Here is a 21,309-nt window from a genome sequence, read left to right as displayed (position 1 = left end):
AGCACAATACAGACTCTTCGGCCCACAATGCTGTGCCAAACATGTACTTACTTTAGAAATTACCTAGGGTTACCCACAGCCCTCTATTTTTCCAAGCTCCATGTACCTATCCAGAAGTCTCTTAAAAGACCCTATTGTATCCACCTCCACCACAGTCACCGGCAACCTAATCCACACACTCACCGCTCTCTGTGTACAATTACCCGACATCCCCTGTGTACTTACTTCCAAGCACCTTAAAACTGTGCCCCCTCTCGTGTTAGCCATTTCAGCCCTGGGAAAAAGCCTCTGACTATCCACATGATCAATGCCTCTCAGCATCTTATACACCTCTATCAGGTCACCTCTCATTCTCCATCGCTCCAAGGAGAAAAGGCCAAGTTCACTCAACCTATTCTCATAAGGCATGCTCCCCAATCCAGGCAACACTTCTCTAAATCTCCTCTGCACCCTTTCTATGGTTTCCACATCCTTCCTATAGTGAGGTGACCAGAACTGAGCACAGTACTCCAAGAGGGGTCTGACCAGGCTCCTATATAGCTGTAACATTACCTCTCGAACTCAAGCCCATGGTTGATGAAGGCCAATGCACCACATGCCCTCTTAACCACAGAGTCAATCTGCGCAGCAGCTTTGTGTCCTATGAACATGGACCCCAAGGTTCCTCTGATCCTCCACACTACCAAGAGTCTTACCATTAATACTATATTCTGCCATTATATTTGACCTACCAAAATGAACCACCTCACACTTATCTGGGTTGAACTCCATCTGTCACTTCTCAGCCCAGTTGCATCCTACTGTAACCACTGACAGCCTTCCACACTATCCACAACACCCCCAACCTTTGTGTCATCAACAAATTTACTAACCCATCCCTTCACTTCCTCACCCATATCATTTATAAAAATCACGAAGAGAAGGGGTCCCAGAACAGATCCCTGAGGCACACCACTGGTCACCAACCTCCATGCAGAATATGACCTGTCTATAACCACTCTTTGCCTTCTGTGGGCAAGCCAATTCTGGATCCACAAAGCAAGGCTCCCTTGGATCCCATGCCTCCTTACTTTCTCAATAAGCCTTGTATGGGGTACCTTAACAAGTGCCTTGCTGAGTTCCATATACACTACATTTACTGCTCTACCTTCATCAATGTGTTTAATCACATCCTTGGAAAATTCAATCAGGCTCATAAGGCACGACCTGCCTTTGACAAAGCCATGCTGACTATTCCTAATCATATTATGCCTCTCCAAATGTTCATATACCCTGCCTCTCTGGACCTTCTCTATCAACTTACCAACTACTGAAGTAAGACTCACTGGTTTATAATTTCCTGGGCTATCTCTATTCCCCTTCTTGAATAAGGGAACAACATCTGCAACCCTCCAATCCTCCAGAACCTCTCTCATCCCCATTGATGATGAAAAGATTATTGCCAGAGGCTCAGCAATCTCCTCCCTTACCTCGCAACAGTATCCTGGGGTACATCTCATCCGGTCCCAGTGATTTATCCAACTTGATGCTTTCCAAAAGCTTCAGCACATCCTCTTTCTCAACGTCTATAGGCTCAAACTTTTTAGTCTGCTGTAAGTTATCCCTACAATTGCCAAGGTCCTTTTCCGTAGTACTGAAACAAAGTATTCATTACGTACCTCCACTGTCTCCTCCGGTTCCATACACACTTTTCCACTGTCACACTTGATTGGTCCTATTCTCTCATGTCTTAGCTCACATGAAAGAGCTAATTTACAAGGAGCATTTGATGGCTTTTGGTTTGTACTTGTTGGAGTTTAGAACTTTGAAGTGAATCTCACTGAAACCTATTGAATATTGAAAGGCTTGGATTGAGTGAACGTAGATAAGCTATCGCTAGTAGTGCTTGACTCTAGGACCAGAGGCCTTAGAATAGAATTACGTCTTTTTAGAACAGAGATGAGGAATTTCTTTAGCCAGTGGGTGGTGAATCTGTGGAATTCATTACCACAGACAGCTGTGGAGGCCAAGTGATTGGGTAAATTTAAAACAGAGGTTGATAGGTTCTTAATTAGTAACAGGGAAGGCAGCAGAATGAGGTTGGGAGGGATAATAAATCAGCCATGATAGAATAGTGGAGCATATTCAATGGGCCTATAGACCAAATTCTTCTCCTAGGTCTTATGGTCTTATATGGATGCTATAGCAGCCTTGAATGTTATGCAACAAAAACCAACTCAAAGCTTCATCAATGAAATAAACCTTGAAGGAAACACTACAAGACACCATTTTAGAGCTTTTCAATTAGCTGAAAGGATTCTCCGACTTTTTTTTTTCTCCACTCCCCCCAGCCATCAGGCAGAAGATACAAAAACCTAAAAGCATGTACCACCAGGCTCAAGGACAGTTTCTACTACTTTACAGGACTATTGAATGGTTCTCTAGTACAATTAAAATGGACTCTTGACCTCACAAACTACCTCGTTATGGCCTTGCCCCTTACTCTCTACTGGCACTGCATTTTCTCTGCACTGAAACACTTCATTCTGCATTGTTATTGTTTTACCTTGCGCTGTGATAATGAAATGATCTGTGCAGACAATACGCACAGCAAATTTTTCCACTGTGCCTCGGTACATGTGACAATAATAACCCAATTCCAAAATTAAAAATTATTGCATACAAAACCAAACATATCTTGTAATTTCTGCTCACTGCCTTCTCTTATTGTTTCACAAACAAATTAGAAAAACAGGTATAGACCAACTTTATTTTATACCAAATGCATTGTAAACCAAAGTTTAGAAGAGGAATTTTTTTCCATATCAACCATCCTGTCATCTGCCACATTATGGTCTGTAATGTGTGCTGGACGTCATTCCTTCAGCTATGACTGCTAACGTTCATATTGCAAAGGATTTCTACATTTGGGGAAAAACAGTTTTTCATTCCAACAAAGACATTTGATCCAGACATAAATTGCTCAGACAAAGACAAAATTTGCACCATTAAACTACATGAACATACCTTTACATCGGCATTACAATGCTTTGTTCCCTGCAGCATGTAAACAGAAGGAATGGTCTGGCTTTAACAATAATTTGTTAGGAAATGTACGCCTCCTGTCATCACTGAATCAAGTTTAGTCTTCTTACCGCTTCTCAAAAGTAAAACCAGAACTATTTTACTTCAATGTTTTAATATATCCATTTCATTAATTTCAGTAAAAGCATTTACTACACAGAAATCCAAACTTAACACTGCTAATGAAAATATTAGGCTGCAGTAGATTGATGCAATTTCTAATGTCTTCTCAGTTATGTACATTTTCTCCATAGTACAGCATTAGATTATCCCTAATGGTGCACTTCCCCTCTTAACACTGTTTATTTGGTATAATGTGGCCAGTACCTTGTCTGTTTGTTGATCATATTTCTAATTGATGCAGACATATCCAAAATATAAGTAGATTGGGAATAGTGAGCATGAGTATAAAAATTCACTTAAAGTAATATTCTAGGACCTGAACTTACAAAGCCTTTCTTATTGTGGACTTTTTTCCACTTAACTGGTGACTTCTCTCAGTGCTTTTTTGTCAATACAAACTGCCCTCATACCCCCTGCACCAGGGTCCATTCTTCATGTACATTCCCTGTTAGCACATGTGACATATCACTTGTATCCTTGATCTAATCTGATCTATCAGGCATTTACACACATTGGATCATAAGTGTACAATTCAGAACTGGGAATCCTGGTTTGTTTCTCTGTTGCTCAAGGTACCGAAGCCAAATGTAATTTTTCCACTGTTCTTCCAGCCTTTTACAGCTTATAAGTAAACTGGGCAGTGTGTTATCCGATACTGTATGTCATCAAGAGAACTAGTATTTTTTCCTCTCTTTTTTACATTTCAGTACACAACCATAGAAACAACAAAAAAGTTTCTAACTTTTAAATAAAGTCAAATCTTTTTTTTTATTAATCTAAACTAAGGTGCTAGAGACAAAATTACATAAACGATGAGATCCTATTGTAGAAACCAAACTTGTGATATTCCTTTATGTTTTTCCATTGGAATTATATAACATGTTTTACATACACCAAAATATTCTATTTTTGAATCCAACCCATATTGATTTCAGAAATACACTCCAATTATGATAATATTATATAAGGAACATATTACTGACGTCAGTATAGATTTGTTTCACCACCCATAAAACTTATTAAACATATCTAGCGTTTCAGCTTAAGGAATGCAATATATTCAATGGCAGATGGACTCCATGTACACCAGTATAAGCTTGTTGATTATAGTTCGTATAAAATGGAGTTGGAACAAAAGCAGGCGATTTATCAAGCACCCAAGTCTTGGAATTATAAATTTGCTGTATTGTCTCCAGGAGCAGAATCATACTGGGTGATGAACCTTTTGAGCTCCTCAGTGCAACGATCTTCTATCTCACGCAAGTTTTCTCTTAGTGCAAATTGTACTGTGTTTTCCAATGATGGATCTTTGTTAATGAGCATTTGAACAACCATGCCAAAAGTTTCACAATCTTGCCTATAAACCTGAAAGTAAACAAATAAATTATTAGCAAAGTTGATTTTAATACTTTGATGCAACACAATTTAGTAAATTTTGGAACTACATTTGCAATAAAAAATGGGTGTGCTATAAATTTATACATACTTTCACATTAATACTCTATATCTTGCAGAGTAAATGCTTATTTTAAAGAATTCAAAAACATACGAAAGCTCCCCTAAGGCTGCAATGCCTTTTAAAATTCAAGCAATTATTAAGGCACACTTTAGGAAGAGAAACAGAGTAAACATTTCAGTGTGATGATCATTCATCAATCTGATCTGCTGCCTACACACGCTCTCTACACTTTTCTTGGAGCTGCACTTGCCTTTTGTGGCTCTGTGGTAATAACCTGGCATTAATGATTAGCTACTGCATGAAGCTCATAGCTCCAATGGCTTTTTTAACTGTTCTTAAACATCTCCAATAATCAGGGACATGTAAAGCAATTCTAAGGATGTAACTAATCAAAAACACTAAAAATAAATTTACCCCAAATTATCTTTAAAATTAGGTATTAACTGAAAATATCTTTTTAATTAAGATTGGTGACCCTATTCAAATAAAGTGCAGTCAGTTCAACTCAGTGCTTTACTGTTGGACTTGTTGTTGAGTGTCTCTAAGAAATGGTAAATCAAATATTGATATCTGACTGCCAACCTTTCAATGATGTTCATTTAATTGTGCAGGCACCGAAGTCAGAACTAAGCTGACCTGTGAAGAGGGCATTGTCGACACTCTTTATGAAATCCTTGCCAGATGTGGAATTCATTGCCATAGAAGGCTGTGAAGGCCAAGTTGTTGGGTATGTTTAAAGCGGAGGTTGATAGGTTCTTTATTAGTTAGGGAGTCAAAGGTTATGAGGGAGAAGGCAGGAGAATGGCATTGAGAAGGAAAATAAATCAGTCTCGATGGACCAAATTGGCTAATTCTGATCCTATGTCTTATGGTCTCAAATGCATTATCAGCTAACCTTTCTGCAGTACTTTAAAGTACATTCCAGGTATATTTACATTGTTGCTCAGAACACTAGAAATAGAGTAGTCTAAGAACTGTCTCTGACTACTGTATATTAACAGTTTACAACCATTTTTAAAATAACTTTCAGAATCTTTATGCACTGCCGAGGCCAGCATTTATTGCCCATTTCTAATTGCCTTGAGAAAATTGGTAGAGAGGCCCCTTGAAGCACTCCAGCCCTTCTGGTGAATATACTATAACAGTGGATAGAAAATTTACAGGAATTAGACCCAGAGATAACAAAGAATTGGCAATACATTTTCAATTGTGTAACCTGGAGAACCTGCATGTACTCGTGTCCACATATGGTTTCTGTCCTCACCCTTCTTGGTAGTAGAGGCCATGGGTTTGGGAAGTACTGTTGGAGTAGGATAGGCAAGTAAATACATTACAATTTATAGTTTAGCCACAGCAACCACTTTGTGTGCCAATAGTGGAGTGAAGGTAATAGATGTTTGGGGTACGATGAGGTGCCAGTGAATCAGGCTGCTTTGTCCTGGATGGAGTCATGCTGCTTTCAAGTTGTTAGCACAGCATTCATCTAAGCAAATAAGGAGAATTCCCTTGGATCTGGAGATGATATTGTTCAGAAGGTTCTTTGGAAGTCAAGACTGTGGTGCAAATCTTCAGTTTGCAGCTGTTTTAGTAGATGTTCATCGAAGTACAGATAGTGTCAGCTTGTACCAGCGAGGCAAGTAACAACAGCAAGTAACAAAGGGCTGGACCTTGTGTTCTCTATATTGCGAACTAGTTGAAGCTGATTAGATAAGGGAGTTCTCCCTGATAAGAAGTCTTGATTTAGGCTGCCATGACCTATCAGGCTCACAAAGAAACTACAGAGATATAGAACCAGCTATACAACAAATGACTGAAAATCCACTGAAAACTTACTGTCACACCTTGCTATCAGGTGTGGGTAGGCATGCCCGACCCGTTGAAAATAAACAGATGGTAAGCCGCAATAGTATATTAGTGCAAGGGGTTTTATTTAGTGCCAGATGACAAAAAAAGAGCAAAAGTTGTTAAGAAAAATATGTATTTACAAATAGACAAATGAGAGCAAACATGTACAAAAATTTACAAATATATAGAGGCTTTCTCCACAACACACTTTGTTGTGAACTTTCCAATATAACTAGTCAACGTCAAATCCAACCTCCACACCTCTCAGCAAAGCCAAACTGAGGATTTAAAACTGCCTGCATAGGGTGTAGTGTTCTGGCTCCCACTAACCCAGCCATTATTTTAGAACACCCCAAACTCTCCCTCAGGTGTTTTGGGGCTGTTCTGCTGTTTATAAACTGACGTAACACTGCGACTGAAAATAACTGAAACTGTTTGGAATGCCTGTGTCAAGAATCCTTATTTTTTTGAGTTATAAAACCAATAGAGCATGTTAACTGAACGGGTTGTTTGGATTAGCCAAACTAGCGATTGTTTTACTGTTGGGGTGTGTAAACAGTGAATTCCCAAGAACTGCAGAACAGGAGGGCAAAGTGTGTAAGCTACACGGGAAACTAGACCAGCGACAGAACAAGGAAGAGTAACTAACCAGGCAAAGGGGCAAGGTTAGTGGGAGAATTAGCATCGCCAACCAGCTCTGTCACACCTTCAGAGTAGGTGATTATATAAAAATGACAGGAAGCATAAGGAAGTTACAGAACAAGAAGATTAACAATTTAAGTAGCAATTTAGACCATAATCCAACAATTCTATCATACTCCTGATCTATGCTGATGGGTGTCAGTGAAATGTGTCACTTGCCACAGGATACGAAGCATTCAACCTATTTTTGCATTACAGTTTGACGTTGCTGGTCTGGATGAATTTCTGCTCAGTGGTGACATCCCTGGATATTGATGGTGGTGGAATAAAGCAAGGCTATCACTGGATGTCAGGGATTAGTGGTCAGACTCGTCGGAGATGGTCATATGTGGTATGTCTGTTAATTGTCATTTATCAGTCCACACTCAAACGGCACGTACACAGTCTGCTTCATTCGCTGAGGAATGAGTATTGTGCAGTCTTCTGCAAACATCTTATGACATTTGATAAGAGTAGTCATTAATGAAGCATTTATAGGTGGCCAGGTCCAATACATTGCTCCGAGAAACTCCAGCAGAGATGCCTGGAGCTGTGATGATTTACCTTCATCAAACAAACCACGTCCCTTTATAAAAGGATGACTCCAACCACTGATGCATTTTCCCTTTGTTTCTTTCTCATTGATCTCAGTTTTACTGGTGGGCTTTGGGACATGCCCTTCAGCCCACCATATCAGTATTGACCATGACATCAAACAAAACTAATCCCACCTATCTGTATATGGTCTATATCCTCTGTTCCCTACCTTTTCATGTGCCTGTCTAAATGGCTGTAATTCTGCTTCTACCACTTTCCCAGGCAATACATTCCAAACATTTACCACCCTCTGTGCAAAAAAACTCACCTCATACATCTTCCTTAAACTTTCTCCCTCTCACCTTAAAACTATGCCATCTGGTATTTGAATTTCCACCCCGGGAAAAAGACTATCTATGCTGCCTATGCCTCTTAAAATTTTATAAACCTCTACCAGATTGCTCCTTCAGCTTCTGACACTCAAGTGAAAATAAACCAATTTTATCTAAGCTCTCCTCATAGCCTCTAACCCAGGCAATGCCCTTGTGAATCCCTTCCGCACCCTCTCCAAAGCCTCCACACCATTTCTGCAACATGGAACAAAAAATGCACACAATACTCCAAGTGTGGCCTGGCTGAAGTTTTATACAGCTGCAACGTGATTTCCAACATTTATATTCAAAGCTCTGATAAAATGAAGCCTTTTTTTACCACCATCTCCATGTGTTACCACTTTCAGGGAGCTAATGGACTGCACCAAGATCCTCTGTACATCAATGCCCTTAAAGGCCCTGACATTTATAGCGTACTTTCCTCTTAATTTTATCCTCCCAAACTGTAGTGCCTCACACTTGTATGGATTAAAGTCCACCTGCCATTTCTCTGCCTAGCTGGTCTATAAAATTTGACAACCTTCTTCATTATGCACTATTTTAACATCAATCATGGTTAAATACTGTCTTCATATCAAGGACAGTCACTTTCTGTTGCCCCCTGGTATTTAGATCTTTGGTCCTTGCTTGGACCAAGGCTGAGATGTAGTTTAGGGAATGAGTGGTCATAGTATAACCCTAAACAAGCAATGTTCAACAGGTAATCTGTGTGGACCCCCGGCCCTCCGCATCCAATAGATCATTCTCCACAACTTCTGCCATTTCCAGACACATCCTTACCTCCAATCTCTCCCCCCAACCCCACTCTTCACAAAGGCTGCTTCTTCCTGGATTTCCTTGTCCTTTCGTGGCTTCCCACCAATCTCCCTCCTGGCACATATCCCTGCAAGTGACAGAAATGCTACACCTGCCCATCCACCTTCTCCCTCACCTCCATTCAGAACCTAAACAGTCCTTTCAGGTGTGGCAACATTTCATCTGTGAATCTGTTGGGATAATCTATTCCAGTTTCAAGTTTAATTGTCATTCAAATATACATGAATACCCATGATTACACCAAAAACCCAGCATTACTGTATTCAGTGCTCCTGATGCGGCCTCCTCAACATCAGTAAGATCCATTGTAAATTGGAGGACCACTTTGTTGAGCACCTCCAGTCCATCAGCAAAAAGCTGAATTACCCAGTAGCCAAACATTTTATTTCCTATCCCCATTCCAACAAGTCAGTCCATGGCCTCCTCTTCTGCCGCTACAAGGCCACTCTCAGGGTGGAGGAGCAACACCTCATATTCTTTCCAGGTAGCCTCTAACAAGGTCATGCATGTCAGATTCTCCTTCTGGTTATTCCCCCGCCTTTCTATTTTCTTTTATTCCCCAGTCTAGCCTTTCACCTCTATTGCTTACCTCCCTATCACCTCCCCCTGGTGCTCCTCCATATTCTCTTTCTCCCATGGTCCACTCTCGTCTCCTATCAGATTCCTTCTTCTCCAGCCATTTATCTTTTCCACCTATCACCCAGTTTCTTACTTCAAGCCCCTCCCCACCCACCTGGCTTAACCTAGCACCCTCTACCTCGTCCTCCTCCCCCCTCCCCCACCTTCTTACTCCAGCACCTTCCTCCTCCTTTTCCAGTCCTGATAAAGGGCCTAGACCAGAAACATTGACTGCTTGCTCATTTCAGTTAATGCTGTTTCACCCACTGAGTTCCTCCAGCATTTTGTGTGTATCAATCTGTATGAAAGTGCTGCTTAATAGCACTGTTGTCAACAGCTTGCACCGCATTGCTGATGTTTAAGGGTAGACGAGCTGGCCGGTAATTAGCTTAATTAGATTTACAAAAAGAGTGCCTCTGAGTAATTTTCCACATCATCGGGTAGATGTCAGTATTGATATAGTACTGGAATAAATTGGCTAGAGGAGTGGTGCAGCTATCTCTGGTGAGCAGGTCTTTAGTCCTACAGCTGGAATACTGCCTAGTCTCTTAAGTTTCTCCTGTATCCAGTCCTCTCAGCCATTTCTTCATATCCCACCATGGATCAAATTATGTTCTGTGATGATGAAGATCTTAGATATCCATTTGCCACCTTTGGCTATGCTAGATAATGGTTGGTGTTCCCTGTCATCATTGAGGATGGGGATGTTCTTGGAAACTCTTCTTCCTCAGATTCAACACCTCCTTCAACTTCCTCACCTATCAGTAAAGACAGGCAGCAATACCTCCATCACGATTATCCTCAACGCTGCTGCCACACAATGCCGTGTGTCCTCAGACTGATTCTTTACTCCCTGTACACTCACAACTGCATGGCCAGATCTGCTTTACTCCATCTACAAGATTGCAGATGACACCACTGCAGCGGGCTGCATCTCAAATAACTACGCGTCAAAGTACAAGGAGGTAACGTGCTTACTGACATGGTATCATAACACCAACCTTTCAGTGTGGGTAAAACAAAAGAGCTTCAGGAAAAGGAGTGGTGCACTATATCAGTGCTGCTGAGGTTGGGGGGAGCGAACATCACTAATAGCCTGTCTGGTTCCAGCTATTTAGACATTATGGCCGAGAAGGCAGCTCTACTCCTTCGAAGGCCAAGCCCCTTAGATCCTCACCAATTTTTACAGGTGCACTATAGATGCATCCTCTCCCGATGCATCACTGCTTGGTATGGAAACCGCAAGAAATTATGAGTTGTGGACACAGCTCAGCACATCATGGAAAACAGGATCCCTTCCACTGATTATCTACAGTTCTCTTGCTACCTCTGAAAAGTAGCCAACATAATCAAAGACTCCACCCAATCTAGACATTCTCTCTTCACCTCCTCTCCCTTCAGGCTGAAAATTCAAAAGCCTTAAAGCACTTACCACCAGGCTCAAGGACAGCTTCTATTCCACTGTCATAAGATTACAAGTGCCTCAGTATAAGATAGACTAGACCCCACAATCTACCTCATGGCCCTTGCACTCTTTGTCTGTCTGCACTGCACGTTCTCTGTAACATTTTATTTTGAATTCTGTGAGTGTTTTTCTTTGTATCACCTCAATGGACCGATGTAAAATGATCTGTATGAAAGGCAAGCAAAACAAATCTTTTCATTGTACCTTGGTACATGTGTCAAAAATAAACCAGTCTACCAATTTAAATGACTATTTCACTATATTTATCTGTCCATCTCCTTCCTTTGTGAGATCCCTCAGTTGTCAGTGATATGTTGCTTTGGCCTTTCATTTATTCATTTTTCCAGTTATTGAATCTACTGTATTTATAATCTAGGACACTACTTAATAAAATGTTTATTGTTTTGTTTCAGATCAAAATTACAGCACAACATGAGAGTACATCCAGTTAGTAAAACAGTTGCACAGCTTTTCTGACAAATCAGAAAACTTGCAAAATTATTTAGAGTTTGCTCAGATAAAGGCCCAACCTAGATGATAGCAAAAGAATAACGGGTTCAAATGTGGAATCTAAATTACATAGAAAATCAAAAACGAACACATTTATTCATCAGTTTATGGAGTAAAATTACAAGTATAGGTTAACAATAATGTTGGTGTGTTTTAACTCAAATGGATACTGTAATATCATGAACCGTCAAGTAACAAGTAGAAAGCAAAAGTCAAACTGCTAGAAAATCTCTGGGACAGATAGCATTTTTTGATGGAAATGGATAGTGGACAACTCAGGTCGAAATCCTTCATAAGGACTTCATTTGTCTATTTGACTCCACAGATGCTGCCTGTCCTGCTAAGTTTCTCCAGCAGTTTGTTTTTTTTTTGCTCAATATTCCTGCATCTCTTGTGTTTTTAGGTAAAAAGTAATCTTTAATCTTAGACCACACACACTGCATTATCAGGACTGCTTCACTAGCAAACAGTACTCAGTTTTCCCTGGTGAACAGTACTCGAATTGTTGTGTGTTCTTGTCCAGTGGCAGTGCAAATAGTCACTATACTTTGTTTAAAATCATGACCTTTGCATTTCCTGAAGAATAAATGAGTTTCAGGGAAAATAAGCAATTAATTAGGATACAATAAAAAAAATACAGTTAACAAACTCTGTTAGACATTGTATTTACAAAAGTTGTTTTCTTTAAAGTCGTGAAATTAAAGAACTAAACAATTGTAGTTTTCTTCTTGGCTAACCTTTCATCTCAAACATCCCTTGCGTAAATCACTGTTGTGTTTGCTTGGTTACAACTCACAAAAATCTATTACACTGCTTTCCAGAGTCTCTTGCTTTAATATTCATGCAAGTTAAATTTGCCTTGATTACTGCTATTCGTCATAAAATACCTAGCCCATTGCCACCACAAAAACGCCCTTGCTTCTTGTTATAGATATTTCTTTCCTTTCAAAACACAAATGTTTTATTAGTCACTGGAGTGGAGTGAATTTATTCTGGAATAACAGCCTATTTGCTGTTATTTGCCAATCAAACCACAAGCTTTAAACTTAAATTAACTAATCATACTGTGGCCTACCAGAATCAACAGCTAAAATATAATTAAAACAAGCTCACAGTTTATCTGCCAGCAAAGCTGGCATCTGCTGTGGAAATCATTTAAGACTTTTTTCTTAAAGGCACTGGAAAGCATTCCAACATTATTTTTAAAGAGAATCAAGAGCAGATATTCTGAAAATTTAGATTATTTTAAGTTTACTTTCACAAGAACTTTCAGCTGCCTTTAAGTGATTCTAAAATAACTATGTCTGCAAATTGGATTCTTCTGTGAACGCAGTTTTTATAAACTTACGGTGCATCATTTAAAAATTCTCAGTTTACAAACGTACAAAGTAGTTTTAGCATTGTTGCATTTGAAAGCATGATCAACACAAAACGTATAAAGAATGCAGAAGCTAATAAAATGACACTATTTGTTTCATGTAGGAGAAATTACATTCTTAAAGGTGGAAGCATTTTAGGGTGTCAGTAAATTACAAAACCTCAGGATATGAAGATTGAAATGCATTCAGGGAGTGATAGAGAAAGGTAAACACCTTTCTCTTCCTTTCCAAATGCATTTTCCTTATTTGGATTTTCTGTGTGATTTACAGATTTCAAAAAAAAAATTTGATTATATCTCACAGAACAATATTTATCTACTGGGAGGTTGAACAGAGTAATGTCAGATGGTATTTAATAATATAAGAACTATTCTTACTGTAAATCATTAAAATACTGCACTTTGTTCAGAGTTTAAAGTATGTATATGTCATCATATACTACCCCATGATTCATTTTCTTGCTGGGAGCAAAGAAATACAATCAAATGAATGAAAAACTACACACAAAGACCAACAAACAACCAATGTGCAAAAGAAGACAATCTATGCAAAAACAAAAAAAAGTAAATAAATAATACTGAGCTGTAGAGTCCTTGAAAGTGAGTCCACAAGTTGTGGAGTTAGTTCAGAGTCTAGGAGAGTGATGGGCGAGGGGTAACAGCTATTCCTGGACCTGCTGGTGGGGGACCCAAGGCTCCTGCATCGTCTTCATGATGGTAGTAACAAGAAAAAAGCATGGCTTTGGATGGTGGGATGACGGATGCTGCTTTATTGTAGCAGACTGTGCCAAAGAAAGAATGAGATTAGTATATGATTGACTTAAACATAAACGTTATTGAGATTTTCACCAGGTAACGAGAGTGATTGATGAAGGTAGAGCTGTGAATGCTGTCTATCTGGATTTTAGTAAGGCATTTGACAAGGTCTCTCATGGGAAGCTCATCCACAAGATTAAGGTGCATGGGATTCATGGTGAATTAGCCATTTGGATTCAGAACTGGCTTGCCCAGTGAAGACAGATCAAAATAACTTATTCCAGCTGGAGGTCTGTGAGCAGTGCTGTTCTGCAGGGATCTGTACTAGGACCTCTGCTGTTTGTGATATATATAACTGATCTGAATGAAAATGTAGATGGGTGGGTTAGTAAGTTTGTGGATGTTACAAAGTTTGTCGGGGTTGTGGATAACATAGAAGATTGGAAAAGAATACAGTGGGATATAGATTAGTTGCATATATGGGGAAAGAAATGGCAGATGGAGTTTAACCCAGCTAAATGTGAAGTGTTGCACCTTGGTAGGTCAAATATAAAGAAACAGTACACTGTTAAAGATCCTTAACAATGTTGCAGAGGGATCTTGGGGTTGAAGTTCATAGCTATCAAAAAGTGGCTCCACAGGTTGATAGTGTGGTTGAGTTAAAAAATCAGGAGGTTATGTTGCAGTTTTATAAAACTCTAGTTAGGCCAGATCTGAGGTACTGCACACATTTCTGGTCACCCCATTATAAGAAGAATGCCGAGGCTTTGGACAGGGTGCAGGGGAGAGTACCAGGGTGCTGCCTGGATTATAGCGCATGTGCTATAATGAGGGGCTGAACAAACATGGGTCCATAGGTTGTGGAATCAGTGCAGAGTTGAGGTGGGTGAAGTTATCCATGCTGGTTCAAGAGACTGATGGCTGAAGAGTAATAACTATTCCTGAACCTGGTCATGTGGAACCTGAGATTCCTGTATCTAAAGGGCATACTGAACTATTATTATTGCTCACATTCGCTGGCCATGAAACAAAAATATGAATTGTCATTCCTTCAGATAATTATTTTTAAACTCTCTGCTTTAAGGAGGTAAAAATAACATAACAATATGAAGTTGAAATATGTTATTTCAGCTTCAATGTTAAGTTTGTACACACCACGATCTTTATTCTGTACTCTGTTAGATGTTTAAAATATTAATATCACTTCCACAAATGGGGCAGGAGGTACAGGAATGGTGAGTAGTTTGTGAGATGGCATGGACCCTTTCACAGTTAACAATGCATGGGCTCAAACTTCTCAATATTACTTCACCATTCTGAGTGATTATGAGCCAAAGATTCCAAGGAATCAGTAGGGATGCTGCATTGCTTCAAGGAGACGAGGAGAACATCCTTAAGCCTTTTCGATTGACTGCCTAGAAATCCCTTTCCCTAACAGTATTCAAAATACAGCACGTTATTTATTTTGCAAGTCTGGTGTACAAGCTGCAGACTCTGCATCCAGATGGAGCCTTTATTGTCGCTGGGGACTTTATCATTTGTAACCTACGTACCGTGCTTCCAAGATTTTACCAAAATGTATCATGCACCACAAGGGGAAATAAAACCTTAGATCATGTCTACACAAATGTGGCTGACACTTACAAAGCCACTACCCTCCCCCACCCCCACCTGGGACAGTCCAACCATCTTTCATTGTTTCTGCTTCCCAAGTATAGCCCGGTCATTAAACATGTGAAACCCACAATGAAGACTATTAAGATCTGGCTGGAGGGTGCTGACTCTGCTCTTCAGCACTAATTCCAGCACACAGACTGGAGTGCGTTTGCTGCCCATGCCACCACAGACTCTCAGATTAACATTGACTTATACACCAACTCTGTCCTTGAGCACATCAACAAGTGTGTAGATAGAATGACATCACAAAAACAAATAAAAGTTTTCCCCAATCAGAAACCATGGATGAACAGAGAAGTTCGCCTCCTGCTCAAAGCCAGGGATTCAGCCTTTAGGTCTGGAGACCGGGAGGCTTACAGCTCAGCCTGGGCCAACCTGAGGAAGGGAATCTCTCAGGCTAAACACATATACAAACAGAGATTCGAGGAGCATTTCAACTCCTCGGACCCCTGGTGCATGTGGCATGGCATACAGGTCATTACAGACCTCAAACCACCTAGTGCTGTGCCCCCTTCCAGCTCTGCTTCCCTCCCTGATGAGCTCAATTACCTCTACGCTCACTTTGACCGAAGAACAAGGAGGTCACCCTCCAAAGCAGATGTCCCACCTGGTGAACTGCCTCTCTCACTTTCCACCGCCGATGTTTGCGCCACCCACAGCAGGGTGAATATACGGAAGGCAGCTGTCCGGATGGAATACCTGGCCGTGTGCTCAGAGTCTGTGCAGGGCAGTTGGCCGGGGTCTTCACGGACATTTTCAATCTGTCCCTGTCCCAGGCAGTTGTCCCCACAAGCTTCAAGATCGACACCTTCGTGCCAGTGTCGAAGCATTCCACTGCCACGGGCCTGAATGACTTCCGCCCAGTTGCACTCACCCCCATCATTGCAAAGTGCTTTGGAGAGACTGGTTCTGTCACATCTGAAATCCTGTCTGCCCACTACCCTGGACCCCCATCAATTTGCTTATCACACCAACAGGTCAACAGAGGACGCCATCTCCATGGCACTTCACTTTGCCCTGACCCACTTGGACAGCCCCAACTCTTACGTCAGAATGCTGTTCATTGACTTTAGTTCGGTATTCAATACTGTGATCCCCTCCAAGCTGATCGCCAAACTTCGGCAGTTTGGTATCAGCTCATCCCTCTGCAACTGAACCTTGGACTTTCTGACTAACAGATCCCAATCAGTTAAGTTAGACAACCTCTCCTCCTCTACTCTCACCCTGAATACCGGCGTGCCTCAAGGCTGTGTGCTGAGCCCTCTTCTGTACACCCTTTTCCCCTACGACAACGTTCCTGTACATAGTTCTAACTCCATAATCAAGTTCGCAGACGACACCACGGAGATTAGCCTGATCAGAGGGGATGACAAGATGGCCTACAGGGACGAGGTCCAGCACCAGGCCACATGGTGTGCCAACAACAATCTGGCCCTTAACACCCAGAAGACCAAGGAGATCATTGTGGACTTCAGGCATGCTAGCAGCCACACTCACGTCCCCATCTACATCAATGGAGCTGTAGTGGAGCATGTATCAAGCTTCAAATTCCTTGGTGTCCACATTTCCAAGGATTTCACCCAGTCCCTGAACTCCTCCATCCTGGTCAAAAAGGTGCAACAGCGCCTTTATTTCCAGTGGAGCATGAAGAAAGTTCACCTCTGTCCCAGGATACTGACGGACTTTTACCGCTGTACCATTGAGAGCATACTCACCAACTGCATCTCAGTGTGGTATGGCAATTGTCCCGTATCAGACCGCAAAGCACTCCAGCGTGCAGTGAAAACTGCCCAGCGGATTATCGGCACCCAATTGCCCACCATTGAGAACATCTATCATAAACGCTGCCTGGGCAGGGCAAAAAACATTATCAAGGAAGGATGCATCTTACCCTAACCATGGATTTTTTTACTCTCCTCCCATCCGGTAGGCGCTACAGGAGCCTCTGCTCCCGCACCAGCAGGCACAGGAAGAGTTTCTTCCCTGAGGCTGTGACCCTGCTGAACCTCACATCACAGCGCTAAACAGTATTGCACCCATATTGTTCTCTCTCAGTACTTTTATATTTGTGTGCTGCAGCACTTACTTTTTATTAGCAGTTATTTTGTAAATAATACTATTCTTTGCATTTCTGGTCACATGCTAACTGCATTTCATTGGCTTTGTATCTGTACTCGGCACAATGACAATAAAGTTGAATCTAATCTAATCTAATAATGAATGGCTGAACAAGCTTGTGGAGCCAGGTGGCTTGGCCCTGCTCCTATTTGTTTGTGTTGCTGTCAACTTCAACATTTATGTCGTCATAGGGAGGTGGTTTCTGAAATACGAGAAGCAGGAGGAGAAGATGGAGGCGCAACACAGCTCGCAGCGGCCACTCCGGTGGTGATATCTATTATCTGTCAAGTAGGGTGCCGTGCACAATCCTGATTTGATGGAGACAGCTGTGAGAGCACGGAGGAACATCTGATGAAACTTCTGAAATGCCTGCTTCACTGCTACTGCTACTGTGTGATCCAGAATCTCCAGAGGGGAAGGCCCCGAGTCCTCGGCTTTGCTTGTTGCTCGGCACCTGGGGCGGGGTCGAAGCGCTCAGCAGAGGATGGTGCTCAGTGTTCGGTGTCGGAGGGCTGGTCGGAGGCTTTAAGTTTTCAGATGGACTCAGAGTCCGCTCGCTATCAGAACTTTGAGAATTTTTTTTTACCGTGCCCATGGTCTGCTCTTTATCAAATTACGGAATTGCTTTGCACTGTTGTAACTATATGTTATAATTATGTGGTTTTGTCAGTTTTAGTCTTGGTTTGTCTTGTGTTTCTGTGATATCACTCTGGAAGAACACTGTATCATTTTTTAATGCATGCATTTCTAAATGACAATAAACCGGGGACTGAGAGTCCTCACGATCATAAATGGTTTACATTTTCCAAGGCCTTGACATGAATCTTTATTTACCTATCCATCAGCAGTACACAACATAAAAAATACCAATAGGCTGTTCAAAGACAAAAGTAAAACTTACTTTTGTGTCTGTCTCTCACTGTTCAGTTGTCTATTGCCTTCAAGTATATTTATTTTCCTTTCACTCACTGCATGCTTCAATTATGATTATTTATTGTCTCTACATCTGTTTATTTTTGCTTTCTTGACATCTCTCTTCCTGGCTTGTCATTCCCTCACCCTCTCCCCTTAACATTCTCTTAATATCCAAAGCTCAAATAATATCTCCATTGATCAGTTTTCCTCATCAGTTGTCTAGTTTCACACTTAGTGAAACTTTCTTCCCCCTACCAACAATAATTCAGTAGTGAGTTGTTCCTCAGCACTTTAATGATGCTTTTCCTACATCTTTATATAACCACTCTGACTACAGCACTGTATTAGCTCAGAGTAGAAGAAATTACTTGTTAAAATCAGATCCTCGAAGAAAATAATAGCAATAACGATGGCAATAATTATTATTGATAATTTAAACACATCAGAACCTATAATTTTGGTACATCAAAAGATCTGTGTTTACCTGTTTTGCTTTCCTTTTATTATTTTTAACACATTCATTAAATCCTCCCATAATATACCCCTAGTTATTCTAATCTTTTATCATAATGCCTGGTATCATCTCGGACCACTGTACCTTTCTCCAACAATGATACAATTATCCACGCACAAGTTAAACTTTGGCTCTGAGGTATTTTAATGCTATGAATTATTGTGAATTTATCTCAAAATAACCCCACCAGTTGACTTCTAGATTTTTTTAACCTTAAATGCTTTACATAGATCATAATATCTGGAAATCAATGTTTTTCTACTTGCAGATTTAATACTTTTTGTTTTTTCCATTATGTCAAGAATGTTCCATGGATACCAATATCTGAAGGATTAAAAAGATCTGGATCATATTACACCTAAACACATTATTCACACAATAATAATCACTTTAATTTGTTCTTTTAGAGACTGGTCAACTTAAGAAGTTTGCCAGCTGGTGGCGTAGTGGCATCAGCGCTGGACTTTGGGCAGAAGGTCCCAAGTTCGAATCCAGCCGGCTACCATGCACACTTTCCATCCGTGCTGGGTTGTGCGTCAAGCTAGTAACTTAACCCCGTAAAAAAGAAATTGCCTGCTACAGAAACATCAACAGCAAAAAGTTGATGGCCTATGCTCTCTCGTGAATTTAAAGGCAATTTCTCTCTCAACTTAAGAAGTATTACTAGGGATAGGGGAAAAGGCAGTGAACACGATTGGGAGAAAGAGCAAAACAGGGAAAATTTTCGGAGCGGAATCAGTCAGATTCTATGATGCCAAAGAACTGGATTCAAAGAAACTGTCCCATCCAACTCCATGTGGTTTGCTTTTCTTTAGTTTTACCAAGAGATTTCAAAGTAATTGAAATAATTATATAATCTGTCAATGCCACCCATAAACCAGAACTATAAATAATTTCACAGATCATATATATTGAAACAATATTATACATTTTAAAAAAATAGGCATTCGTTAGTCTCATGAGACCATGGATTTGCGCCTTGGAAAGTTTCCAGGGCGCAGGCCTGGGCAAGATTTTATGGAAGACCAGCAGTTGACCATGCTGCAAGTCTCCCCTCTCCATGCCACCGATGTTGTCCAAGGGAAGGGCATTAGGACCCATACAACTTGACACCGGTGTCATTGCAGAGCAATGTGTGGTTAAGTGCCTTGCTCAAGGACACACACGCTGCCTCAGCCAAGGCTCGAACTAGCGACCTTCAGATCACTAGATATTCAATGGGAAAGATTTAATCAATACCTTAAACTGAAGCAGCATAAAATGAATGGCTTACAGCTATTATCCATACCATTATGTAAATTGTTCAATTTTACAAAATAACCATTTACAAAAAGAAATACTACATAAAAGAATACAAATCAAACTACTTAAGTTAGGATGTGACTGAAAATCATCTAGATGTTAAGCTTTGAGAAAGAAACAGGTTACTTATCTGCATGCTAATACCCACATTGGTAGCTTCATAGGCATTAGATATGAAGTGACACAGTGAATTTGCACATTTGGCACACGTTAGTGAACTGATGTTGTCAGTCTACCATCTGTTACAGATCTTTCCAATTTTTTTGTTGTAATAAAGTCAACAGAAACAAAATAAAACACTAAAGCTCTCTAATGGACAACAGATCTGCAAGTGCCAGCTGAAGAAGACCAGGAGAGTTTCAAATTGTTAAAGCAGCTTTGCCAACTGGGCTCAGCTAAGGCAGACTGTGGCGGCCCATAGTGACATATGTTCTCCTGGGTTCTCATTCCTATTCCAATAATTCATCCAGTGACATTCAGTTGGACAGATCTGATTAAGTGGCTTGTCTCAGCACTCAAACATGCTGCTTCCACACACCAAAGTGCACTCTATTGTAATGGATAATTGTCATTTGGGTGGGGCACCGAGTGAATGAGAACTTTTGCTTTGTTATAGAAGCCATTCATAGCACAACCATCTCTTTCGCCTTTCATAAAATGTTTGAATATTGCTTTTACTACCAAGGTATTACTTTCTCTGTGTGAACTGAACAAGACACCCTGGATGAACCTCAAGTGCCTTTCAAAATGAATTATAGATTAAATAAATAATGTTCTAGTTTCTGAAGAGACCAATTTCACATAAGTGGATTATTTGAATTATGTTTAAAGAAGGAGTATTTATCAGCAAAAAGAAACGTAGGTAAGTTGCCAAATTAATGCAATATACTTTGAGATTTTGGAGCTTGCTGCTTTGCAAGATTATACTCCCATTTATTATGGATGTACAATCAGAACCACTTTATATTGAAACAAAAATCTTAGCAAGGTAACTATATCCCCTGAAAGATAATGTAAACAGTCACTTGCTGAAATACAACACAGCAATTGCAATCAATGGCACAGGTCAATAGACAAGACCAATTTATGAGGTTCACAAAACACGACCTCGTGAAGCTTGATACACTTCCCTTTCTTTCT

At 40.5% G+C, this 21,309-nt stretch overlaps 1 protein-coding gene across 1 annotated transcript in view; it reads right to left on the bottom strand.

Annotated features, from left to right (window-relative positions):
* Window positions 1–2,747: 2,747 nt before the first annotated feature.
* Window positions 2,748–21,309, bottom strand: part of pphln1 (periphilin 1) — a 132,495-nt gene continuing 113,933 nt past the window's right edge. The window contains exon 10 of the mRNA XM_072268108.1: window positions 2,748–4,551. Coding sequence (XP_072124209.1) covers window positions 4,357–4,551 — 195 coding nt within the window. The 3' untranslated portion in view covers window positions 2,748–4,356. The remainder of the gene's footprint in view (window positions 4,552–21,309) is intronic.

Source organism: Mobula birostris, chromosome 9 (assembly GCF_030028105.1).
Source record: "Mobula birostris isolate sMobBir1 chromosome 9, sMobBir1.hap1, whole genome shotgun sequence".
Classification (NCBI taxonomy): Eukaryota; Metazoa; Chordata; class Chondrichthyes; order Myliobatiformes; family Myliobatidae; genus Mobula; species Mobula birostris.
Note: the sequence above shows the minus strand (reverse complement) of the source record. Positions and strands in the feature narration are given on the sequence as shown.